At 43.9% G+C, this 27724-nt stretch overlaps 2 protein-coding genes across 8 annotated transcripts in view; one reads left to right on the top strand and one right to left on the bottom strand.

The window, feature by feature from the left end:
• Nucleotides 1-20420, bottom strand: part of col18a1b (collagen type XVIII alpha 1 chain b) — a 65702-nt gene extending 45282 nt beyond the window's left edge. For 3 of the 6 annotated variants that reach the window (XM_080758020.1, XM_080758022.1, XM_080758023.1), the window contains exon 1: nt 422-870. In XM_080758020.1, coding sequence (XP_080614146.1) covers nt 422-731 — 310 coding nt within the window. In that variant the 5' untranslated portion in view covers nt 732-870. Of the gene's footprint in view, nt 1-421; nt 871-19888 lie in introns of those variants that run through there. The other 3 variants (XM_080758025.1, XM_080758021.1, XM_080758024.1) reach the window with 3 other exon arrangements.
• A 5977-nt stretch (nt 20421-26397) lies between these two features.
• obsl1a (obscurin like cytoskeletal adaptor 1a) overlaps nt 26398-27724 on the top strand; it is a 29010-nt gene continuing 27683 nt past the window's right edge. For both annotated transcript variants that reach the window (XM_080758867.1, XM_080758866.1), the window contains exon 1: nt 26398-26962. The gene's annotated coding sequence lies outside the window, so the exon portion shown is untranslated. The remainder of the gene's footprint in view (nt 26963-27724) is intronic.

Below are 27724 nucleotides of genomic sequence, written 5' to 3'. Positions count from 1 at the left end.
ACCCGATCCCGGGCAGACGGCGAGGAGGAGGAGGAGGCGCTGGGCGCCGCCACCTCGGGGCAGCCGGGCGCCAACAGGAGACAGAGGAACCACTCTGCGCCGTGGTGGCACCCGCCGGCACTCCTCGCCAGCCACGCCCACTCCCGCAGCACCGCCCCCACCTGCTCCACGGAGGTGTGGTTGAAATAGTTGGGCAGCGCGAGGTGCCGCCTGCTGCTGGTGGACGACGACAACGCCCTGCCGGCGCAAATGGGCCAATCGGAGGGCACGGGGTGGCACGAGAACGGCGGCGGGTCGGAGCCAGAGGAAACGGAAAGCACCGGCGCGTCGCCCGAGGAGGCGTCCAGGGAACCGGCCCCGGACCCCGACCCCCCGTCCCCGCCTGCCCCAGAGCCTTCGGCTACCCCTCCCCCCCCATTACCCGTGGTGGTGGTGGTGCTGTTAGGGGTCTCGTCTCCCAGTCCTCCGTTAGTAGTGGTCCACACGGTCGGGTCGGTCTCGTCCCACTTCTCCACAAACTTACGGATGCCGCTGGCCACGTCGATGATTTCCTTCCCGACCCCGGCTAGGTCGTCCTTTTTCTTGCCTCCTTTGGGCGCCGCGGGGGCCTTCCTGGGTCCCGGCGTGGTGGTGGCCTGCGTTGGGTTCGGATCCTTGACCCAAAACCACGCGTCCACCAAGGTCCCGGCACCCAGGACCAGGAGCAGGAACCACAGCTGGACACCGGCCATTACTCTCTCTCTCTCTCTCTCTGAGGTGGTCAGGTATACGAGTGTCTTCTGGGGGACGCACCTGTTACAGCCAGCGGGTCAACAACAGTTAAATCCCTGCTCCTCCATGCATGGGCCGCCGAGGAACTACCAAATGATGCAGACCACAGACAAACAGCCCGCTGCACGCTCAGAGACCCTCCCTCTGCCAGAGCGCTGTCTGACACACACACACACACACACACACACACACACACACACACACACACGTACGTAAACACACGCACGACCACGCATAGCGGGAGACCCCAGTGTCTAGGCTTGCAGAACTCATTGGCTGACGAGTCACACTGCGGCTCCTCCCCCCTCCTGTCCGTCCCCCCCCCCCCCCCCCCCCGCCCTTGTGTGGAGTTGATGAGTGAGTCTCCTCAGAGTGTCTCCAGCATGAAGAGAACACATATGTGCAGTGGTGGGGGAAAAAGCACTCAAATGTTTTACTTGAGTAGAAGTATCAATACGGCAGTGTAGAAATACTCCGAAACAGTCAGAAGCTGAGTAACAGTACAACCGTATTGGTATCAAAATGTACTTAAGAGTACCAAAAGTAGAAAGTACTTCACATATTTCACAAAATCTTTAGAAAATAGCAGATCTGTATCTGCATCTGCATCGCGACATATTGTGAGCTTGTACATATATACAGTACATGTATATAGGGCGGAAGTGGTTCATGTATGTTTGTTTCTACAGAACTAGTAACTAACTTTTACTACTTAGTTACTAGTTACTACGAAACTAGTAACTATAAAGTGTAGTGGAGTAAAAGTACAATATTTTGCCTCTGAAATGTAGTGGAGTAGAAGTAAAAGTACTGCAATTTTAAAATACTCCAGTAAAGTGAAAATTCCTCAAAATGATATACTTTAGTATTCAACTGCTCACACACATAGGCTACTGCAAGCTTCTCTCGGGACGAGAGAAGCGATGAAACGATGTTTCAAAAATGTGCAAATCATGCCGTCTGGAAAGTTGAACATATTACAGGTAATTACAGAGACAGACCATGGAAGTGAAAAGTCACATGTCTGATCTCTGGGACAGCCATGTTACTTGTCTGAAGGCTGATTTATACTTAGGACGGTGTACAGTATACGACACCGCTGTACAAGGGAACATCATTTAGGCATACAGTACGTGTCCCAGGGCAGAACTCTTAACGTCCTCCCTGTTCCCTACATTCATCTAGCCTATAGCGTAATTGGATGAGGAAAGCAAACATGCAGACACCTGCACCAACATAAGTTTAGGAGATGAATCCCTTTAGCAGCGACTTGTTTGAATGGCGCCTGGCATTTGGTTCAGTGCAGAAGCCATGCAGGGAACTTGTGAATTGGAATACCGGTAATACCGAAACGGTGAACTTGAGGATGCCAAGATTTGAAAAAGGATGAAATGAGGGGTAGAGCATGAGAGGATCACCTTCTATGTTCAACAGCTTTACCTCACAAAATCAAAATCACTTCATTATTTGGTGAAAAGATTTTAAAAAAAAAGTAAAAAAATAATAATCACTATTTAAAACAACACAAAAGAATGACTTGATGTTGTCGGTCAACAAGACGCCATGCTTATGTTCTCCTTACACTCAACTGGATATTGGCACTCAACTTTGGCTTGAAAGCTGGTGGTAGGCCATGCGATCACCTATATCAATAGCAGGTTCATCCTGCAATAGATTATCATTTTTTTGTCGTGAAGGTGGCGCTAGTGTAAAGGTCATTGGGGTCATCAGTATTCCGTATCATGCATGAAGGTGCACAGTTAATGAAGATTTTGAAATAGCTTGTCTGAAACCAATGCAGTGGACAGACGGACAGACCAGCAAATGAAGTGACTGACCAACAACATTACCATCCACGGGCCCCCGTGCTGCTAGAATGAAAAACACATAGGGAGCGCCGCCAGTCATTAATGACGACCACATAATTGCAACAACATCTCCGGTCCATTTCTGTGTGCAGACCTGCGTTGAAGATCTCGTCTCCTCTTTCTCAATTTCCTGTCTCTGTACACTGTCTGAAGGCAAACAACAAAAACAACACACACAATTTACTCAGAATGCCTAATTGCCTATGGGCTCTTGACAGCAACACACAGCCATTTCAGATTGAAATTCATCAACACTGATACAATCGTATACAATTCAATAATAGAAACGAAGAACCCTAGCGTCCTTATTCTGGGCATATCGTAATAGGTGAACATATGGCAAAACTAGCAGCTCTACAAGCAATCTTCACTACTTGACGTGCAACTATAAGTTTAGGGTTCAATTGGCAAATAAAGAAATAACAAGGGTAGCGTATCACTAAGGATAAATACACGCCAGCGTGTGCACTGCTAAATGGGTGGACAAAAACAGTGAGAACACCAGCAGATGATGTGCAAATCATCTTTACGGAGAATGGAGAACAGCAGCTGACATAATGACGGAGGCAGCAAGGGACAGGGAGAGAGAGAGAGAGAGAGAGAGAGGGGGAGAGAGGGAGGGGAGGCATATCTGATGGGATGTAAGTCTTAAGCTCTGCTCTCTCCGGGGACAGAGCTCATTGCCTCATTGCAAAAAAGCCTCCATTAATTGCCCGGCTCCCAGTTCCCACAGATGGGGTGGAGGGAGGTATGGGGGCCGGCTGGCTGCCCTTCCTCCTCCTCCTCCTCTGCATGGCCCTGCGTGCCCCCATCATCCACCTAACGGGGCTCGCCTCCCCCGTCGCCCTCATCTGCCAAGCCGGCACTTCCAGCTGTTGCACATTCCAGTGCGTGGACCTCCCACGCCCACACGCAGTCACGCACCCCGTGACATTTGGAGGCCTGAAAGCTGCTGCTATATCTCCCGTTCTTCCCCCCCGTAAGCTGCACATTCACAAAGATCCGATATCGGTGTGAACCGGCGTTCTCGTGCACTCTGCAGCGCCCCGGCTGCCTGTCAGCAGAGCCACGTATGGAAGATGAACTGTTGGAGGTGTGGAAACTAGAAGACTTTGTTCATTTATCATTTCCTAGTTTGAAAATATAATAGAATATTATTATTAATCCTCACAAGCGTAGCATAAGTATAGGCAGCCGCAGAAGGATTAATATTGTGATTATAATTTAGCAGATTCTCTATAATATATAATGAAACTATGCATATACACTATAGAGTGTTATGACTACATAAAATGCTATGTAAATTACATAAATTGAGCCTTTGCATATGCCTGTAAGGTCGTCGAGGCTAGGGCAAGTGCTATGGGCTAAGAGATGGAGTAGAGGTTTTCAGATTACGATGGAAGATTGGGAGTGAGTCTGCAGTTCGGATTGCAATGGGAATTGGTGGGAATGATTAAATGGAATCATCGGGCTGCTCCAATATACAGTACTGTACCTGTGTGCAAATATTTTGTAAGACAATAAGGTGCAATATTTTCTTAAGCTGGTGGAGATCTTAATTTGGACCTAGAATCTTCTGGGCTCAGAAATAACTAATAAAATAATAAATGTATAAATTATTTATAAATATGTTTATAAATTATACATTTTAGGAACAAAATGTAACAAAAAAGAAAATCCAGAATTGTGTTAGGAAACCAGCTGTCTGAGACATCCCAGTACAATGAAGTATTTAGTCAGCCAGGCATTACGTCAGATTTTCTGCTCAGGGCAGATTTATCGTCTAAACTGAATCGGAGGTGGAAAAAAAGATTTTGATCTAATATCTGCCATTTATGAAGGCTATGATGATACCAGAACACTTGCTTCTGGTACGTAAACATGGGATTACAATACATACAAAGAACTCAACACGGTCCTGTCCTCTGTAACAGAACTCTTGCTGCTCAGAAACTCTAATAACAGTGTGGCTTCTCTGACATGACATCACGAACACGCATGGGAAATGTGTTGATCCTTCCCCTTCCATCCTTCCTCTTCGATGTCTCCCTTTTGACTGATACCTGTCCATTCAAATTCTAGACGGGCCTGCCCCAAAGTTATTAGTGCAGCCGCGCCCGAACAGGCTGGAAAATTAAGATCTTACCCCCCCATGCCAAAGCATCAGCGCTCGCCCAGCAGTCTGCTGTCACCCAGGCGGCTGCGTACACGCGACCTCAGGCGTCTTACTGGTCTAGGATCAAAGCTAAACCATAGAACCTATCATCTAACAGTAGAATATCCCGCCCATTTCTTTTTTTGAGTGGTGCAACCACTCCTACAATCAGCAATGTCCATGTACCTACCTGTGTGTGTACCTGTGCACATGAGCCTGAGTATGTTACTGATTTATACCAGTAGGGGGCGGCAGAAACAGAGGGAGGGGTAGTGCTGTGTAATGAGAGAGAGAGAGAGAGAGAGAGAGAGAGAGAGAGAGGGGGGGGGGGGGGGAATTGCACCACTCAGTTCACACGTGTGTGAATTTTTTATATAATAATCTTTACATTGAAACTGTACAATGACATGACATCTGTCTAGTACATAACATGCTATCTAAATGACATTTTAGCGTTTGCATAAGCCTGCAGGCCTACTGGCAGTGTACAGTACACAAGAGATTTGGCACGGATTGGTCCGGCAGTTCGCAAGATTATCTGGAGTAGGCTATACAACTTTTCAACTCTGTTAACAATATTTGATCACATACTAGTCATTTGTTTTCCCATGCTCCTTTTTGTTTTCAACTTTAGTATTAATTTAGAAAATAACTGCTATACGTTCAGGTGCGAGTGGTTTTAGGTTTATCTCTTCTGCCAATTAGAATGGCTGGGAGGGTGAGGGACCATGCAATGCCCTGCCCAATGGCACTGAATCAAAACCTGTTCAAAAGGACAAATTGGCTGTTGTGATCGAATCTATCAAGGCAATGACATCTGTGATGTTGGCAACTTGAGAAAGAAGAGGTTATGTAACTTTGTAATTATATTATATACAGTATATATATATATACACACACACATCGTATACACGATATATACAGTATATTTACATAGTGTATACACATGTGTATACAGTGTGTACAGTATTCAAGTGGTTTGCCACTTGTTTAAAAAAGCAGGTGGCTTGCACACATCCAGTTCCTGGCTGGTGCTGGACTAAGGTAGATACGTATAGTGAAGAAAGTAGTCACAGGCACACAGGCTTTGCTGATCATCTGATGAAGGCCGTTCACGGACGAAACGTTGTGTATTTACTAATGGGGTTTTAAATACAATAAAACACTTTGCCACTTGCACTGCCAGCATGCACAGTCATAGAGGATACATACAACTAAGAGATGTGCGACGCTGCTCACACGCATAATGAAATATTCATTCATAGATTTGTTATGAAATGTTATCCACTTGAACCCCAGCATTCATATTCGAAAATATATGGATATTCTAAAATAGTCGAAGAGCTCGTAACGTGTCGTCCAAGTACAGAGCCAAGTTAGCCAACTCACTTCCAGTTTACATAGTCTAGTTTAGAGGGAGGTTAAGTGGTTATAAGTGGGGCGACATTTTAAGAAAAACTGCATGTGGCAGGAATTTTGTACCTCATTTGGGAAAAAAAGCCATAATGATCAACACTGTATACTCACACATAAACATCGTGATATCACGTAATTCAGAACTACTTCTTTAGTATGCAGTGGTCCTTTCAACAAAAATATAATTTTACTAAATGAAACCCACAGTACGAACTTCAGGTTTTTGTCTCAAAAACAGGTATTCAAAGTATGCATTCAGAGCGAGAAGGAGCCTGCTGTATTTCAAACAAACGTCAGTGTACTATATGAATATAGATGACTAACCTCTCCGTGGTGCATTCCATACGGTCTGAGTCCCCCCTAACCCCCCCTGTACCTCTCTGCGATGCTTCCAATGCATTTCATCACAGCGAGATGACACTGACCTGGACGGGGGGGCAGTGTTTATTTCGTCGACTAATACTATGACAAAACATGGTCGTCGACTATACCCTTTTTCACTGACGAAGACTAAATGGAAACTAAATGAAAACTAAGCTAAAATGTTAGGAAGGGACTAGTGGACAAGCGATCCGGAATAAGTCATTTCACACTTGGTTGCATGCTGAAAATGGCAGATCTACAAGCTTATAACGTGTCGGAGCGTGCCAAAATACATTTTAGTCGACTAAATCAACTGTAGATTTAGTCTACTAAAATCTTATGTGGTCGACAAAAACATTCCAGGTGACTAAAATGTGACTAAAACTTAATGAAAAACTATTCAAAAGACTATGACTAAAACTAAAATCTAAATTTCCTGTCAAAAGCAACACTGCAGTGATGGAAAGTAATCAAGTGCATGCACAAGTATTGTACTTAAAGGTATCGGGTAAGTGATTTTCTTTGGTTGAAATAAGTGTTTAAAAGCTCTATTGTTCAGTAACGGTAGTCTCCATGTCTCTCCAGCTTTTTATTAAAAAGAAAATGTACTTTCAGGTCTGGATACCAATTTTATTCAATCACGATATAGAACGCAGTCAGGATACAGATTAAACAAGTGGAATTGTAAGTGATGACACAAAGAAATGAAAAGACAAATGTATTGTCCGTTTATTAACCCATTTAGACCGTATGACGTGTGGAAACGTCATAACTAATCCAACCGACGGATTGCTAGGATGTAGCGCATTTTCATTGATATCAAACGAGAGAAAAATATTCAGATTTTCTTTAACTCTTTTTTTTTGGAGTTGGCCTCTCCTTCTGCACAATACTCCTTGCTCTTTGCACACGTCCCTGTATACGGCTCAGAAAGAATGCCTCGTATCTCCTAATCTAAGGAGCTCTCCGAGGTTTTGACCAGATGGATATACTAATCTCTTCATTTTTGACTTCTCTCGTTCAAAATATGAACGATGGATTATTACGCGACTTTATTGTAATGATAGCGAGGTAAACATTTCTCACGTTTTTTATCCTTTTACAGAGTAAAAGCGGCCATATCTGCACGGCACCCCGAGCTGTTATTTTGAAAGAAATCCCAGCGCTGATTGTGATTGTGTTAAAGAGATGGAGAGACAGGGAGACCACTGTTACTGAACAAACACTCTAATGCAATGATTACTATCAGAATATAGTGATTTAACCTTTAACCTTTTAACAAAAAACATTTTGTTTAAACCAAACAATATCACTTAATTACAAAGTACAAATTTGAGGATTTTCTTTTTTACTGTACTGGAGTATTTACATTTCCAGTACTTTAATTGAAAGGCAAATGTACTTCCAATCAATACCAGTATTATCTGAAACGGGTAAAAGTACTTTTACTTTTGGTAAATACATGCCGACACCAGATGGCTTCACTCAGGAGCCAGTGCCAGCATAATGCACGGAAAGAAGACTCTCTAGAGAGCCGTGAACTCGCTCGGTGAACTGGAAGTGCATCTTCCAATTCATAGCTTCACTCCTACAAAGAGATTCTATGTAAAGAGACGACAGTCCTCAAATATCTGGAATCACCACTAGATAGCGCAGCGGACTGCGGTAGTGCTGCCGGCATCACTCCAATATGGCAGCAACGCTTTGTCTATGTAACGCCTCAAACACGCACGTAAACACGCACGGTTGCTCATGCACGCGCACACATGCACCCTTACATTCTGAATGAATATGTTACTAAGTTCTGCTTTGAGCCATTAAATAAATACATATGAGAGTAGAATAGGATTAAAACAAGTTCTTGTTTTGTACAGCATGACTTTTTCATGTTTTTTAAAGCAACCGGAAGTTACGTCATCACTACAATATGGCGGAGGCACTTTTACTATGGGACTTAATGGGAGTGTCGCCTCTTTGACTCCTAGTCTATCAAGACAGACTGTTGACTCACACAATTCAAGGAAAAGAGGACGATGTTTTTCCGTAATTCTTTGACGATGGGTTCTCAGATTGCTTCACTCCAGGCCGTCATCTGCCCATGTAAACATCAGTTCATTACTCGCAAAGGGCGTATTAAAGTTGTATTAAGCTCTAAACATCATCCTTTAACTATATTTTGATGACTATACTTTTTTACTTTACTTACTCAAGTACATTTTGAATACTGGACATTTACTTATAACACAGCTATATTGTGTTATGCCCATGTACCCGTCTAAATACTTCCTTAATGTCAACGAAGTCCACACTCACAACACCAAAGGGAGTTCAACAAACCACGTGCAAACCAGATTCGGCTCAAACAAGGGATTCAATTAATTTCGCTCCTATGGGGGGGGGGGGGCAGGAGCAGGGCATGTCAACAGACCCAGGTGGGGGAGGACGGTTCAGTGCGTCAATGGATGTGAGTTACAGAGCCACCTGGTATTTACCTACCGCGCAACACCTATGGGCGCATTCCAAACGATGCGCGTGTGATTCGAGTGAACAGCCGGATTTGTGCTCGTCGCGAGCCGGTGTCGCGCAACGCGGAAACAGCAGATCTGCAAGCTCGCAACCTGTCGCAGCACGACACGCGGTGAGCTTGTAGATCTGCTGTTTTCAGTGTGCGCGATCAAGTATGAATCCGGCATAATAATGTGCATATACACGGCAAGGCACACATGCACATCTGCGCATACAGGCCGGCAAGGCATGCGTGCCTATGTTTACAGTGTGTGTTTTTGCACACGCGTGTGTGTTTGGGTTCATGGCCGTGGGCCTGAGCGTGTGAGCCGCAGCATGACGCCTCAGGGAGTCGCAATGAGACATGACTCTCCGATTATTAATGACCGCTACCAATGGTCCATGAAGTCCAGGGACAGATGGATGGGAGGAAGGATCATATTTCATCAAATAATTCTCCCACGTTTGCCCTTTTACCTCACACGACTACACAAATGAGCATATACTGTACACACACACACACGGGAGAGACGTGCATGTACACACGCACCCAGAGAGAGAGGGAAGTTGGGAGAGGAGAGAAAGAAAGATACTGTAGACAGTGTAGAGGGAGGGAGTGAGGGAGAGGATGGGAGAAAGAGAGAATTAAGAGAGGGGGCAAGAAAGTGGATTGAGAAAAAGTGTGTGTGTGTGTGTGTGTGTGTGTGTGTGTGTGTGTGTGTGTGTGTGTGTGTGTGTGTGTTGTCAGACAGCCAGACAACACATTTAATGAGGTTAGGGGGTAAATAGTGCATTTATATATCGCTTTTTATCCGAGGTGCTTTACATAGATTGTGCATTACATTCATACATCGATGGCGGGGGAAACCATGCAAGGCACCAATCTGCACGTCGTGAGCAATCAGGGGTTCAGAGTCTTGCTCAAGGACACTTCCACACTAACTCTGCGGGAGCCCGGGATCGAACTGGGGAACTCACGGCTGCCATCTGGCTGCTCTACCGGCCACTATACCCCTGAGCCACTGCTGCAGGGTTTTAACGTGGTATTGCAGGTAGGATACAGTGGCTCTTGTTCAAATGGGTGTGATAGTAGTATTATAATCACTTATTATCTGCTGGTGACAAGTCTGAACGAAGACATTAGAGCATTAGTGCATTTAAACCAATGTTGTACCGATACAAACATAACATTATGAACTTCCATGCAGTTGCACGCGCACAGTCGCACACACACACACACACACACACACACACACACACACACACACACACACACACACACACACACACACACACACACACACACACACACACACACACACACACACACACACACACACACACACACACACACACACACACACACACACACACACACACACACACACCGTAAACAAACCTGCAGGCAAATGTCGCAAACACAAACATAAAGACAGACGGAGAGAGGAGAGAAAGATAGACTGACTGATGGTATTCAGAGATGACAGGGATTTAGAGAGCATGGGGGGAGAGAGAGAGAGAGAGAGAGAGAGAGATTATTGGGAGAGAGGAGACCCCCAGTAGTCCCACAGTTCCGGGAGTGTCTTGTTGCCGCAACGATTAGTTCAGGTTAAAGTAGCGATTTAGACCCAGGACCCTGCACTGTTAATCTAGCACAGCTGCATGAAAACACACACACACACACTCTCTCTCTCTCTCTCTCTCTCTCTCTCTCTCTGTCTCTCTCTCTTGGGGACAATGACTTCAATTCCTTCCATATCCCCGAACCCTGCAACCTATAGCCTTAACCCTACAGCACTGCAGACACATTCCTAATGAAGCTACATTCCAGAACTGTATTTATTGTCCATGTTCACACTCGGTGTCGGTCCATCTAGTGTCTGTAACTGAAGATGATGCCTGCAATACTGACACTTGCCACAAGAAAGCACTATGGAGGCAGTGACTGGCTAGTCCACTTGTATTCAGCTACTGCAGGACACCTGGTGTCACCTGTCTAAATAGCAGCTAGTAGCTTATAATAAAACACAATATATTTAGGAACCTAGCACTGGAGCTGAGGGTCTAGTCCTCCACTTCACTTTTATGTTTCCCATAAAAGTGGCTAATAACTATGTTATTGTTTCATATTCTTGGCTTCAAGCACAACCTATCTCAAACCCTCACCCTAAACCTAACCTCCCACGGGGCAGAACACCTAAACCTAACCCATGTCTAACCAATGACTAGTCTAAGTATGCACCCCAATGAAAGATGATGAAATGCCGCCATCTGCTGTTTGCAGTATGTAATGCAATGTAAGGTGGTAAAAGGAGAAGAAATCCACTTTGAGGCAAATACATAGACCCAGTGACCCACACAAACTCCTTAATTATCAGCTTCTCTTTATATTATTAAGTATGAAAGTGGCTTGAGGTGACAGAAATGAGGGAATGCACTGACAGACAGACAGTACTGTATAGACAGACTTGAAGCCTTTAAAGAAATGAAACAGCGCTTCTAAATTGGTTTCATACTGTCCATGTTTACCATGCAGTCGTGTCGTGCCCCAAAGTCTATAAGACCACACAACGTTCCTCTATGGACGCCGGTGTCTGTGGACCGTGCCAGAATATCAGTCATGTCCCATCTCTCCTCTACAGAGTGAGGAATAAAATAATGCCGCCCTGCGTGACATCTTGGCAGATTTGTCTGAGAAATTAAATCACCAGCAGCGCCACTCTGTTTGCCTCTTCACCCTCTCTCTGGTCGTCATTCTCGTACCCTGTGGTATTTTGAAGTGGTTGTTTTATGTTTTGGCAAGGACAGCGGCGCTGCCGGGGCATTTTCATACGAGAGGGTGTCAGACGGATTAGCTTGGTTTCATCCCAAGTAGCATTAAATAAGACAGGAGGGTCTGGATAAAGCCAGACAGACAACCCATTCTTTGTTATGGAGGCAATTTGTTTGTGCGAAATGCAGCTGCAATGGAAGATTATGTGAAAAGCTGCGTGCCACGCATGCACATGAATACCGCCAGCAGAAAAAATAAACAAACTAATTACACTTCTTAACTAGAGGTGTCTGCCAGGTCAGGCAAGTTATTGTGGCCTCCATGGTGGCATGTCATTATAGCCGAACATATTGAGAGAAGTTCAAACTGGAAATTTGTGGGAAAAAAACATCATATGACAAAGTAATATCAAATATGGCATTATAGATATGCGCTTACCAGGTCTGTTCAATTAAATCACAGTGTAAGAACTGGCACTGTGTTTCGGTTTGAATTTGGGAGGTCAGAGGACCAGAAGTAGTGGACTGTATTCATGAGGACATGTAGGAAGAAACATGTATTTATTTAGTTGTTACTCTCATTTAAAGCTCACAATAGTCTAATGATTATCTTCTATTATCATGCCAACTGACATAATAATATTTTAACAGAATAAAGTATAGTCATTCTCCTGTTTCTGTTGCACGCCCTCCCCACTCGTCTTTCTTTGTCTCGGGCTCTCCGCCTCTCACCTGTCAGTGACGAATGCATTCGGCTGGAGGCTGCTTCCAGTGGGATGTGACATTCAAGTCAAGTGGAAGAGGCTGGCTGTAAACCCTGTCTGTCAGGCTCACTGCTAGGGTTACATTCCAGGACAGAGGAGCCTGGTTACTGTACACAATGATGCATGAACGCAAGAAGAATCCCTCGCAATCCCAGCAAGACAGGGCCCTGTACCATCTGGGGTAGATAAAAGGCAAACCGCGGGGCGCCCGCTGGCCTATCGGTCCAGGCGCATACCACATAGGCACATGCCTGAGAGCGTGTCACGGGTTCGAGTCCAGAACTCTCTGAGCTCCGAATGCGATACATTGACACTGAGAATTTGACTTTGTATCTGTGATTATCAATGGACAAAGGAAAGATGTGCCGTGTTGCATAGGCTCTGCCCACTGAGTAGACTGCTTCTCTTCGGTCTGATATCAGCATACTTTTGCACAACAGTCGGTCTTAAAAATAAACACAGTACTGTATACTGAATGTCAGAGAAGATCTTGATGTCCTATAGTCAAGTCAAATTAAATGAGTGTGAATGAGCGTAAAGGGACAACAGTAATAATAGTGAGATAGTACAATATTGTATTGTCTGTCTCCCACGTATAAATTATGTATTTTGCATAGTTGCTCCCCCTACACAATACCACTCACTACAGTCAACTGGTAGTCGGAATAACCATCAGCCACAACTCTGTGGCGTAAACAACAACAACCACAACTCTAGACTGCCATAACAACTCTATGCTGGCCAGGCCTAAACATCAACCACGAGTTCAATGGTGGAATCGCTGGTCGGTAAATCTGCTAGTCAATAAAAAGACGAGCTGTCCTCACAGGCACAATGTAATCCCTTCATCCAACTCTTATGTCATTCCTCAGTGTCGTGGTGATGGTCTTAAGTGGTTCCATGACCGCCCTAATTCTTGGCAGCTGGCCAGCTCTTGTGGCTGATACAGGCATGGTGCCCCGTTTGGCCCACCATGGTGGAAATGATTTAGCACAAACTTCCTCCATAATGTCGCTCTCACATTATCTCCCAAGCCCATTGTATGGTGCCGCACAAACATGCCCCCGAAAAATTTGGGAAGAATGAGATGGAATCTCTGCTTTGGGTTGAGGATGGTTCAGCCAAAGAAAAGCTAAAAACATACAAAGTTTGAGAAGCAACAGAGAAAGATTTATTTGTAAGGCAACGCTACGGCTTGGGAATTCTAATGGACAGTTTCCCAGTAAAAGCACCGCTGGCTGTGTGTGTGTGTGTGTGTGTGTGTGTGTGTGTGTGTGTGTGTGTGTGTGTGTGTGTGTGTACGTGATATACAGTATCAAGTGATGGTGGCAGGCCTGGAAGAGGAAATTACCTATATCTATGAGTTTGTAAGTGGTTTAAAGTGCTTAAAACAAGAGATCATGGTTCAAGATTCATGGTCGATCAAAACATCATATTATCTGATCATTAAATACATGGGTGGACGTCACAAACTTAACATGCCATAGAGACCACATTGAACTAGATCTATGATAGTCGCAACTCGCAAATCATATACTTTGACATTGTACGACAAAGTATAATATTGCTTAAGTGGTTAACTCGTAGTAAGCACCCACTGTAGGACCATTGCCACTGGACGGCCACAGGTTTTGTCCCAAAACAGCCATGTGTCTCCTTGCTCAAATGGACCCCTGTCTGCTCATTCATTGTGAGATGTGGGCATCGTCAAAATATCTAAAATAATAAGTGTAGTCAAAAAAAGAGCTGAATGGGGAGGATATTCACAACACGTGGTATCACTACCCTCATCTCAGTGTAGCAACAGTTACCCAAACCACTTCAAAGCCATCTTTGTCAGCAGCTGGGGAAACATTACATTCCCCACTGTCGGAGATTAATTATTCAATGGCTATTTGAGACTGGAGATCTGATAATAGTGGCTGAAAGAGCGAGCCAAAACATCCTCTCACCTCTCAAAATCAACTTGTACCCACGTCTTTATACTTCCTGTGTACTCACGAAATTGCTTCATAATATTGGACAAAATTACAGAAAGGCACCACTACTTCCGATTTTGGATTGGAATTTGATTTAAAGTATTTGTTTGTATCCAAAGATTCTACATTTTGTCTTTTTGCCATTAGTAAGAGGCACTTCTGCCAATAACTCATTAACTAAAAACAGGATTTGTCAAGGTAGGACAGGTAAAACGGTGCAGACAAGAGGATTACAGCAGTTTTAGGCCTACAAATGAAAATCAGAATATGGAGTTAACCTTACTAAGAACCGTCCTCAAAGCTGCGTACAGAATCTACAGATAAGAAGGAGTACCTCGACTTTGTCTGAGAGAGTTAAACTAGTGGGAAGTAGACACTCCAAGTGTCCTATAGACTCCCAAGCTGTGGAATGACCTCCACCTTGGCTTGCAGTCTATGCATGTTGGTTCCAGGTATTTAGATAGACATACTGTATACTGGTAAGAAACAAACAAACAAGCGGGTGCACTTCCTCTGGATGCCTTTTTGTTTATTCAGTGGGTGCTCAGCTATACATTATACAACTAAGTTCAAATACCACGGAAGTGGAAAAAGCGGCACTATACGAAATGAAGGATGCAAGACTGGCTCAGATGCATTGAGAACGCCAACGCATTTTGGCCTCAGCCTTCCTCAGAGCAGATTAAAAATGTTAGTGGGGAGAAGGAAGAAAAAAGTGTAATTTCACTCATTTCAAAATCTTTCAAGCTGAATATACTTTTGTTGTTTCCATCTGATATTTCAAACTACAAACAGTACTGATTTGAAGCTCTGGAGATTATTCTTAAAGTCCCAATTCAAAGTTATTTTCAACTTTCCGTCACCACCATACTTATCTGCCATCGGTCTCATGCCGGTATGTGTAAATCTACCATCTATACAAACTCGTTCAGAATATAGATAGATATGACCGTCATTTCTATGCTCAAATACTCTGGACCTTAAACAGCAAAGAGAGAAGCTAAATGCTAATGAGCCCGGCATGCTAAAACAGAACCGAGCCAGACGTGTTTGCCAGCCATGCCCAAAGGGCTGGATTCCTGCTCATAAGTACCCTTTTACACCATAATGAGCAACAGAGGAGGAACCTACAGTACATCTGCCTTGAAAAGCAACTGCCTTCATTGCCTTTAGGTGCATTAAATGTGTGCTTATCATTTGTATGTTTCATGTCCGTTTTAATTGACAAATTATTCACCACATCAATCATTTCAAAGAATTAATAATACAGTGGATTATCATGAAAACGTACTCCTGATAACTCCAGGATGTGCTACGACTCATCTTGTTGAACTGCAGTACATGTGCAGTGTGTTAACAGTATTTCATAAAAGAAACAAAACAACTGTTTGCTTTTAAACTGTTTGCTTTTAAACTGTCTGCATCTAAATCACATCCACATAAGATGACTTGTCTGTCGTCGTTACGGGTGGCTTACAAACAGTGCAGTACAGTAATTTCCCCGAAGCCAAGCAGACGACAGACGCCGTTAACATTCGTCGCAATTAAGATGCCTAAAACCCACAACACATCAAAATGTCAACGGGCAAATATAGCTATAATAAAATGCAATGAGAACAACTGTGATGGTAGAGACATGAGTGACTCGTGTTCATACAGGTTTGAACCAGCTGTGCAGTTAGGAAATAACCCATATTATTTATACACCATATTTGATCCGCTAGTGTAATTATACCATAAGATTCCCCATTACATCTGCTGCTTCATTTCCGATGTATGCTGTAGGTGAAAGGGTTATGTGCATCACTACGGAAACAGCTGCAAACAGCAGCTTTTGTTTGGCCAAACACGTGACGTAGGTTGGTGGGGAATGGAATTGATATTACATCAATCTTGTATTATTAGTACTTATGGGCAGCTGTAGCCCATTAGGTGGGTACCAGGTAGAGCTGCATCTTTGAGTAAGACACTTAACAGCGCCTCCTTGTGGTGTCTGCAAGTGTGTGTGTGTGTGTGTGTGTGTGTGTGTGTGTGTGTGTGTGTGTGTGAGAGTTTTAAAAGATTTTTTTTTGAGTGGTGCAACCACTCCTACAATCAGCAATGTCCATGTACCTACCTGTGTGTGTGTACCTGTGCACATGAGCCTGAGTATGTTACTGATTTATACCAGTAGGGGGCGGCAGAAACAGAGGGAGGGGTAGTGCTGTGTAATGAGAGAGAGAGAGAGAGAGAGGGGGGGGGGGGGGGGGGGAATTGCACCACTCAGTTCACACGTGTGTGATTTTTGTTTTTTTAAAGGTTTGAACAAAGAAACAGTTTATCAATTAAGAACAATTTTAAAAAATCAATAGAATTTCAAACATAAAAATGGACAAATCTAATACACTTGTTTGGGTCCGGGACAAACATCTCTCTTTTGGGTATTTCTTTTTTGCTAAAATGTTTGGGAATCACTGGTTTAAGCCATCTGAGCAGCCATGTGCTGGGTGAAGTAGTAAAATAAATTTCCCCTCCCCCAGGACATAATTCCCTTATCCCACTTTTCGTCCTACAGTAGGTAGGGATGCACCGAATGGGACATTCTTGGCCGAAACCCAATATAATTCTATTATAAAAAAATTGCATTTATATAATATGCATTTCTTTTGCCACTATTCGACCTATAGTTTCAGTGACCGAATATTCGTTGCATCCCTAATCTTACTGTAGGTCTCCAAGTTGGATATTGTATTTTACTGGCTGTAAAGCTTTGCAGACAGCAGCATGTACAGTATGTTGTGGTCCAACATACTTCTGATGATAGGATATTGGTTTACTTATGATCCTAGATGACTATTTCTATGCATTTGATGTATTACCTTGTTGTTGTTCTTGCTTACTGCAAGTCGTTCTGAATTAAGAGCATCTGCTAAATGCCAACATGGTAAATTGTAAACGCACAGGATGCAGCATCTCTGTTCCCAGACAAACAGGTGGAGAAGGGGGACTTTTCTTTTGTTTGTCAAGGGAAATAAAACATCTGTTCCTTGTAATGTAGGGCAACACGGTCAGAGAAACTCATATGCGAGTAGAGATAAGTTGCATTCTCCAGAGAGTAGGACCTCATGTTCAAGCCACACCAATACCAAAAGAATCTACTGAAATGAAACATTTTTTTCCCAAGCCCGAGGCAGCCCAGAGGCACTTTGGTTTGAAAGGAAAAAGGTCATCCATCGACCCTCCTCTGTCGTGACTGGTTTTGACATAATGTCCACAGTAACAAAGACTGATTATGGTGGATCCCCGTAAATCATGTCCATGCCCGCACCCACACAGTTTAATAATCTTCTGGGTGGCTGTAAACAACCATCCTCTCTGTGGACACTCTGTGTGTTGCATGTCTGTTTCTGAGGGTGTGGTCAGGAGGTGCACACACATCCCAGTACAGTACAGTACATGTAACGGGTGCTTGAACAAAAGAAATAAACTGCAAAAGAAGGAGAAATCAGGAGCGCTGCCTGCTGCAACGAGAAATGTTCCATATTCATCATTTGAACACTTTGGCCCCATGGGCTTAACGAAGAGTTTGATATCAAACCATTCCTGTAAATAGTTCTAATCTATTATTGGTGTTGTCCTTTGTTATTACATAGAACTGACAGTGCATGTGCAGGCTACTCTCTGTATAGCTCAGAGAGCTGTTTCTACACTTTGGTCGGGTTGTGCATATACGGGTTCTTGATGCTTGTATTTTTCTTCCCCTGGTGGCCACATAAGGATACTATTGGCTTCTTCATTTGTTTTGACTGTCGCATTGCCAAGTTCAACCCTAACTTGGGGCTATGTCCCCGGGTGTGCTTACTTAGTGTTGATGTGTATCTGCCCACTTTGCTACCTTTATATATACTGTACCTGTCTGTCTTATGCGCTGCTATTCAGTATACCTGACGAAGGCCACAGAGGCCGAAACGTTGTATATCCGTTTTCTGCTCTGGTGGTAATAAACGCTTTTGGGGAGCTTTTAAAACTGTGTGCAGACTTCTTCCTCCTTTTGCTGTATCTGAAAGTGCACTGCATATGTCTGTCCAGTGTCCACTGGTGTGTATGTGCATGACTGCACATGCCTGCATGTCCAGAGTATCTATCTGTATGCATGGTGCAGATGTTTGCAAATTGCAACTATACAGTAAATGCATCTATAATACAGTGAAGGATTCAGGGATGGGTCAGGGTGCTATAATCTGCTATTAGTTTAGCACTCAGGGTGTAAATTAAAAAACAGACCGGGGTGACGGGGTCCAAGCTGCTTCAACAGGAACAGGAAACAAAAGGCAGATGAAGTCAGGCGAGGAGATGAAGAGAGCAGTCTGTTTCCCTTTGGAGGGAATGACAAGCCCCGAAGAAGGGAAAATCTGAACTCACCGCAAATCACAACCCTGTAGGCAAACGCGCTCTCTCTCACACACACACACACACACACACACACACACACACACACACACACACACACACACACACACACACCTCTCACCCCCATACATACCAAACACACAATCACATCAACTTGCACTCACAAGCCCATTCAGCATGCACACATACTGTACTGTACACATGCACAAATTGGCACTCATGTCTGTCAGTGCATTAAGGCTGGCTCCTGCATGGAATTGTCAGTAAAACTTTAGAAGAGGTTTAGGTTATATCCAATTCAAGAATGTCAATCATTGTTGCGAAATACTTCAGATGGAGAAGGTCAATATACTACTCATCCATATCCAATTTAATTAGGTCCCAGTGCACCTGGCCAGATGATGAAACAGAACATCAACTTCAAAGAGAAGAAAGTAATTGAGAAAGTAATTCATTTTTTCCAATTCCAAAAGACAAGTCCAGGCATTAGGGCGGCTACAAACCACCTCATCCCTCAAAAACCAAGCGCCGCTGAGATATCAATATCAGGCGCTTTCCTATCATCATCATCATAATCGTCAAATCAATAAATCAACAATCATGTATTCAACCTGATCTCTCAAGTCTATTTCCGTTGAGTGAACACGTGCAACACTGTCGTTTAAAATCATGTAATTAATACAAGCAAGTTGCAGATGACAAGATGTTTCTTTTCCTTTCTCAAAACATTGCACAGCAATAGGCTATTTGCCCTAATTAGTCCTGCATGCGCAATTTATCCTTTGCAGCTAGTAGGCCTACACATGCACAATAGGCTACACAAAAAAGCCTATGGAAAATGATATAACTGTAGCACAGTTTGTGTTTTAAAACACACACGTGTGAAGATACATGCATTTATACCTGGTTGCTGTGCATTTATCGGTGTGACAACGAAGAGGAGGAAAACGAGGGTCTGCGATCCGATTAACGACCACCACCTGTAGCGTTGATGCATGCTGCAATAAAGAGCCGAAATCCTTTCATATGAACGACTGAGAAGTTGTCGTCCTCCTCCGCGCGTCCGTCGGGCTGCTTGCAGACAGTATAGAATAGATCCTGACCTCTCGTGTACCTGCCAGTGCTGCCTGTAGTACTGTACTACTGTACTGTATGTGAACTCACTCAAGGCTGCAGCAATGAGGCGCAATTGAGTCCAAGCGCTCCAATAATTCTACAGTAGGCTAAACTTGCGCGGAGTGCTGCTTGGGGCAAAGATATACAATATTGAATGAACTTGAACTTTGTGAGGCGACGACTTATATACCCCCCCAGGGTCCTAATTAAAGGGTTGTAAAAATTACTGTCAATCTTATTCCAAGTGATTGATTGTTACTAGAAGACGATATTAGCGCGCAGTAGGCAGGCCTATAGGTCTATACTTTCCGGGGCATTTGAGTTAAAATTTCTGACAAGCCTTTGCGATCGAGATTTAAAAGCCGTGGGATTGTGTGCCTCGGGGCGGGGCAAAGTGCAGAGAATCACAACACACACGCGCTCACACGCATGGGCGCGCGCGCACACATGGGCGCACACGCACACACACACACACACACACACACACACACACACGTGTTCTCTCTATCTCTCTCTCTCTCTCTCTCTCTCTCTCTCTCTCTCTCTCAAGGGCTCCATCTTAACTTATTTGCCATTTTTTACTATTTTGAAAATTTAAAATAGTTCAACTATAGCCGATCTACATCTACATGTTGTGAGCTTGTAGATCAGCAATTTGAACAATTTTAGCCCAGAGTCTCTAAAGGTTTAACACTTCATGTGACAGAGGCTTTACATTTAAGTCATGGCAGGCATATGGCAGTCATTGTGATACACAGAAATGTGCAATATTGCAGAGGGCATATAGCATCACATGTATTTGACTATATCCCTGTTCAGACTTGTTGGCTTATAGTAGCATATAGCACCTGTCTGAGGTCTGGCCCAAATACTGCATTCCATACAGAGAGAAAGGCTGGAGAATGACAGATCACACACATGCGCACGCAGCAGCAGCAAGACAAATCCCCAGCTCCCATGACATAACCGGCATACAGTATCAAATTTATATATCTGTCATTTGAGTACCGGTAAGCTAACATTTTCCAAGTATATCTATTTGAAGACATTAAGTCGCTGCATCATGCACTGTGAGCTTGTCAAAGTCATCACGGCCGTTTGTCCGGAGGGCCGGGGCACATGGTCACATACAGTACATCACTACATACACACAATAGAATAGATGCAGGGCATGCAGAAAGTCATAACTTGCTTTCATTTCCAAAACAGTTTGCTGAATCTAATCCATCTTTGTTTTTCACAGCGCAGTGAGCCAAGCTAAGTAGGCCTAAATATCAGTGCCTTTTAATAGGGTCTGTCAGAACATGCCCATGAGCTCCTTTAAAGGAGGCGAACCATTACAATTGAACAGAAGAATCCTCCCTTTGACACAACTCTCCCTGTGGATGCAGAGTGTCTCTCTGAACTCCCCCCTCCCTCGTGCTCAGTTCTAATGTCAATCCTGCCTGTACATGTAAAAAGAAAGAAAAAAGGGTCGTTTTCCACGGTGATTTCACCACACTGCTCCGATATCCTGCCCTCGGCTGTGTTGCACTACAGGCCCTCCGTAGAGCTCCGACATTCCAGCCGTCGTCTTTGTTACCATATAGCTGTCAAGGACTCAGGAAGGGCAATTTCTGAGGTGCCACTTATGCGCTGTGCGACTGTGTGAGACAAAAACACCTGTCAGGGATAGCACCGCCACCATCAAGGAGATCAAACCTGGCGTTAAGTGGGAAAACATTTTGATTGACAAGACAAAGAGAGATGTTCACACAAGCAGACCCAAAGTTGAACACACGCTGTATACCAACGGGGGTTGAGAACATTGCATCGCAAATTCAGACAGACTACTAATTGTACTGTAAACTGATGTATTGCCTTTACTTTAACTATACAACTTTAACCACTTTGACAAGCTCGTGGTCACGTGTCGCATCGCGTTCCCACCCAGTGACATCACTGGAGTCAACCCTTCAGCCCAACTTTGGCAGCGTTTCAGTTTCAGAGACACACAAAAGACTCCTTAGTTGTATGCCGGCAAATGGAACATTCGCCCTACAGCAAATTATTTAATAATCTCGCAAATGATATATCATATATCACTAACAATGAGCACAAAAGTATAGCCCTCATTCAACACAAGTGACCACCAGTGTGAAGTATATGGGCCAAAGTTACAGTAACCAGATTATATTCTTCTTCTAATCCTGAAGAGAGCAGAGAAAGACGTGTTAAGAAGTGAAGAATAGATTTTTGTCTTTTCAGGACAAGGGAACACGCAGTAGCACATGGACATTAGTGTGAATCCTACCCTACTAGGTACTAGGATTCAGGATAGGATATGACAGGACAGCATGCGATAGACCATTACTAATACAGAAGGAAATTCTGTCATCATTGCAGCACCGCAGTACGGATGAAACGGTATAAACAATACAGAACCCTGTCCTCTGCCTTCTCTTCTCTCACGCCAACTAACTTCATGTCCTCTTTCACTACATCCATAAATCTTCTCTTTGGTCTTCCTCTATAGGCCTCCTGCCTGGCAGTTCCAACCTCAACATCCTTCTACCGATATACTCACTACTATCCCTCTGTACGCGTTCAGGTGTCTTCAGTCTGGCTTCTCTGGCTTTATCTCTAAAACATCTGACATGCGCTGTCTGACATGCACTGTCCCTCTGATGTACTCGATCCTGATCATATCCATCCTTGTTACTCCCAGAGAGAACCTCAACATTTTAGTCTCTGCTATACCTCCAGCTTTGCTTGTCTTTTCCTCAGTGCGACAGTCTCTAAACCATACATAGCTGGTCTCACCTCACCAGTGCACTGGCCATAGGACGTACCAGGCATATTCCCGGTGGGCCGCAACTGTAGGGGGCCGCTCAAGTTATACGATCATTATTTATTTATTTATTTTTGACTGGCAGGCAGGCCAATAGGCGGCAGACCACTGGGAGAGGTCCGGGCCTGCTGCCATTCTGCCAGTGCCATCACGATCATTTCACTGTACCTGTATCAGTGAGTGACAAATAAACCCTCTATCTTGAATCCTTTTGCCAGCATCATTCTTGTGAGAGCAACAAAAGGTTGTGTAGTTGTCCGTTGGTTTGTATCATTTATGTTCTGTAAAAGTGGTGGTATTAGGGCTTGTTTGTTAGCGGTTAGTATTGAAAATAATAAAATAAATAAATCAGGATTTCAAATCAAATATAGCAAAAATAGCATATCTACAAGCTCAACACATGAGCTTGTAGATCTGCTATATTTGATACAGAACAGAACAGTATATGCACTGTGGCCCTCTGGAGTGAGTGTGCAACTATATAGTGGCCCTCTCCAGCTTCAAAGTTGCCCACCCCATTGTGTATCAGGCACCAATAGGTAGGTGGATATGGCGGCGAAGGTAACAATTGTTTGCAGTCACCTCTATAGGCAGGCAGGTTTACCCCACTAAACCTCTTCTATGTGGCCGGGTTGCAAAGACACACATGCACACAGACACAGAGATACGTTCACCCACACAAGTGAAGTGAGGGTGCCGGCACTTGTGTTGTTCTTGGCAGAGGCGAGCCCTATATCTCATTCTGACAAGTGTTGTTTGACTGTGGCTGCTAATGCAACAGTACCTCATTACCTCCCCTCAGGCAAAACAAGGCTTCTTGAAGCTCGAGATGTTGATCCATGCAGTAGCTATATGAACAAAGGTCATCAGGTTGGATGCCAGGTTCTCCTTGCAATCTCCTTGATCAGTTCAATTGAGATCAGTTCAATTTAGTTCAGCATAATTCAGTTCCAATTTTATACTTAACACAATGGTTTATTGTTGGAAATGGTGGTTTGTATGCAGTGTAAAAATGTAAACAAAGAAACCACACATTACAACATTGTGTTAAATCGCTTCCCGTGCAAAAGAAAACAATGAACGTTGCCATATAATTCTCTCTAGATTAGAGCATTAACTAGTCTGTAACGTGCCTGATAAAATAGACCCCAGCTCCCTCCAAATTACTGCTTTTCCTTTGTAAATAATGTTGAGACTTTGATATAATCATGGTTGGTTTGGCTAGGGTGAGCATCTACACAGCAACTATACAGCAGAGTTTTTATCTGCCTTCCATTAGTGAAGAGCACACACTGAAATCCAATCACTCTACGCTCTACAGTATGAATCTGATTCCTACTACGGTTGTCATACTGTAGCTCCACAGATGTTGAGAGTGGAGTGGTCACTGTGGCTTGAGACCTTCAAACGGCACTAACCGGTATTGATAAATCATTACATCAATACCTTCATGTTAGCCGAGTACATCGTTTTCTTTCGAGCTGTAAATAATAGCTGTATGTAAAGTAGATAACCTCTTCATTTCTAGTCAATACATTTCTCACACTTGAGGGATTTGGACTTTCATTGTTAAATAATAAATATAGCACAAAAGAAAACCGGCGATATCCTGAATAGTAGAGAAACTTGCGTTATAGAAAACCACACCCCTTTCCCCTGAGGACAACAAAGTCTGGTAAGAAAGGAACACAATGTGATTTTCCTGTGTGAGGCCAGTTTGAAAAGGAATGTCAAGTGATGTCAGTCAACAACTGTCACCCAAATAAAACAAAGGAAATGGAGATACGAGACCTCCTTTAAAAAAGGTCAAATGCTGACGATGACAGCTTGCGTTTTGGACCCGTCTCTGGGTGCCCCAAACACTCCACTTCAGTGATAGCTTGGCGAGTTATCGTCTGAGAATGTGGACGCATGCGTGTCAGTAGGGGATCCAGACCTGTGATAAAGGGTGGCCGTTTCCCCACCGCACCAAGTACCATGTGACACTGAACAAGTGTCAGGACAGTTTAGACGTGTAAAGAAATGGCTGAAATTAGTTTTCGCATAAGCTCCGTCATTTCTTTCTTTCAGAAAGGGAGAAGAAGATCAAAAGGAGGCAGGGAGAGGGACAAAATGTCAAAGAGAACATGACATAAAAGATCAAGATATCTACATATACAGTATACATATAGCATAAGACCAGTAAGCAGTAGGTGCGTTTGTATAATAGCGCACCGTGCAATACAAACCAATACGTGAGTGCGCTCCCGGGCAGGGTGTGCATCCGAATGCACCCAGTGTACATAAGGTATTAACGTGCATTAAGCACATGCCAAAGTGGTAACACAGAACAGGAGGTCCACATGGTGGCAGGTAATATATATGACCAACTGATATATATAAACATCCACCCCGAGTTATACTATTACTCGATAGCCGGGTGTCATGCACAAAAAAATATGTTGCGCTGCAACGCGCTGTGAGCTTGTAGATCAGGTATTTTCGTGCGAAACATGATGCACAACCAAGTAGAAATAAGGCATAACGGTGGCCTGGTGTTGAGGACTCTACTTGCCAGATCATAATGAACCTCATCAGTGCACAACACACTCACTGTCACTTCCTTATCCGTGTCCCATACGTTACTGCAGTGAGTGGTCCATACTGGCCTTATCACAACAAATGACGTACAGGGGTCCATTCATTCACACGAGACGTGACACATGTGTCACAACGACTCCATTCTCGACTCCATTTCACTGTGTAGTGTGTTCTTGTCTCCAAAGTCTAGTCTAGTTGTAACTTGTCTGTAAGTTGTGTTAAACGCCTGGATTTCGAACTCGGGTCTCCCGCGTGAAAGTCCAATATCTTAACCACTAGACCAAAGGCATATCCCTATGGACCGGGGGAGATATTAGACTTTTGAGGCCATCAGGCTGAGGCTATGAGCCACTGCTACATAGTGACACTGCAAAGTTTGTCGTTTGTTTGAGGGGCTTTCTGGAACTGGAAAAAAGTTGTATAGGCAAATGAAAATCCGCCACACGATGAGCTCTGACATCTTTCAAAACAGACACATGAACACCAGAAATCCATACGGTACTCATGCTTCTTCAATGACACACATCAACTTAAGCGACACTGTGTTGTTGCCAATGAGGTCACATACAGTACACACCATGACGCAGGGATTCAGCGGCCCAGCAGGTGGGGTGGTCTTCTCTAGTGGGGTTTATGTCAGGATATCTGCTAAGCCGAGTGATCCATCACAGAGCTCTGCCTGCCCCTCTATCTTTAGCAGACCTACGGTCTGTGAATGGAGTGCCTAACTTTATCTGACTCACTGTCATCGAAGCTGGTGCTATTTTTAGGGGGTGGCTCGCAGTGGCAGCAGCTGAGAAAGCGCTCAATACCCCCCACTGCCCCGGACAGCCCGCCTCCTAACCCAATTCTCTGTCCCTTTCTCTGCCTCTCTCTCACACACACACACACACACACACTCTCTCTCTCTCTCCCTGTCGTGCCAGGCCACGACTGGACTAACTGACACAAATATCAAGCGTTCAGAACAATTGAACGTGGTCCATTTCCCGGCGACTCTACCATCACTAACCAATGCTAAAACGAAAGGGCCAAGATGACCAAGACGAACAGAGGAGGAACCACAAGCTTTACCTCAAAGTTGTGAATGGAATGTTTTTCAATTGAATTTTGTTAACTTTGATTTTGATCGATTGAAGCCAATCCCGTCAGACTATGTCAACAGAAACGGCACACGACAGGACTGGATGACGTGGATCCACAGGAACGAAACCCTTCAGGAAGCACGCAGGAGTTACACTGCTGGACAACGGTGCGACACGCAGGCGGCCGATGCGCTCCATTCTGAGTGGTTCTGAGAATCACTTGCACATGGGGCAAAGGTCACTAGTGGAAATTCAACTAAACAGACGGGCGTCATAAATCTACTTGAACTTGTTGATCTTCAGCAAAGTCTGTGTAGTGCCATACTGTCAATGTAATGCTCTAAACAGGACACAGACCTCCCACCGGTAAGCTCAGCCTATGAATTAAATTAACAACAATTTCCAAAGTATACTCACTCACCAGACATGAATGTAAACTCAAATATCACAATACTTTTGACCAAATACCTTGATATCAATAATGCTTAACTATTGACTTTGTTTGTTAGTAATGTGGATCTACTGTAATTAGAGGTCTACTGTAACTAATTTGGTACAACTAGAGGATGTGGGAAATATGAGCAGCTCGCAAAATTGTGGTAATTGTGTTACCAGCTGTAGCTAGTCAATGTTTTCTACCCTGTGGATTTGTTTTCATTCTAAATATCACACTCGCTCATGTAAACAAAAATAGTTTCCTCCTGGCCTGCATACTGTATGCGTCTTCTGTGAAATTCTACAGTGTCATTTCCATCGGCTACAGTGTAGCCGATGGAAATGACACCATCAAACAAACCGCTCCTAAGGAAAAGCTAAACCATAATGATGAAGTAGTTAATAACTGTACTACAAATCGTCCTTATGAAAACATGCCTATAATGGAACAACAAAATACACATTGTTGAAATGTTGGAACCTATGGAAATATAAACAAGATAGGAACTTCAAGGCTTGATTTAGTATTTGAGTATTATTTGGCTGCAAATATTTTGTGCCAGGGACCCCCATAAGAAAAGACTCGTCAACTTTTGACACGTGAGCTTGTAGATCGGCTCTTTTTTAATTGCTAATTTCCAATTACTTTGCGTCTCATTGGCAGGCTGTGCCCATAAAAAAAAAAAAAAATCA

This window comes from Protomyctophum bolini (genome assembly GCF_963924005.1).
Source record: "Protomyctophum bolini genome assembly, chromosome: 24".
In the NCBI taxonomy this organism is placed as follows: domain Eukaryota; kingdom Metazoa; phylum Chordata; class Actinopteri; order Myctophiformes; family Myctophidae; genus Protomyctophum; species Protomyctophum bolini.
This window is presented reverse-complemented; position numbering and strand designations above follow the sequence as displayed.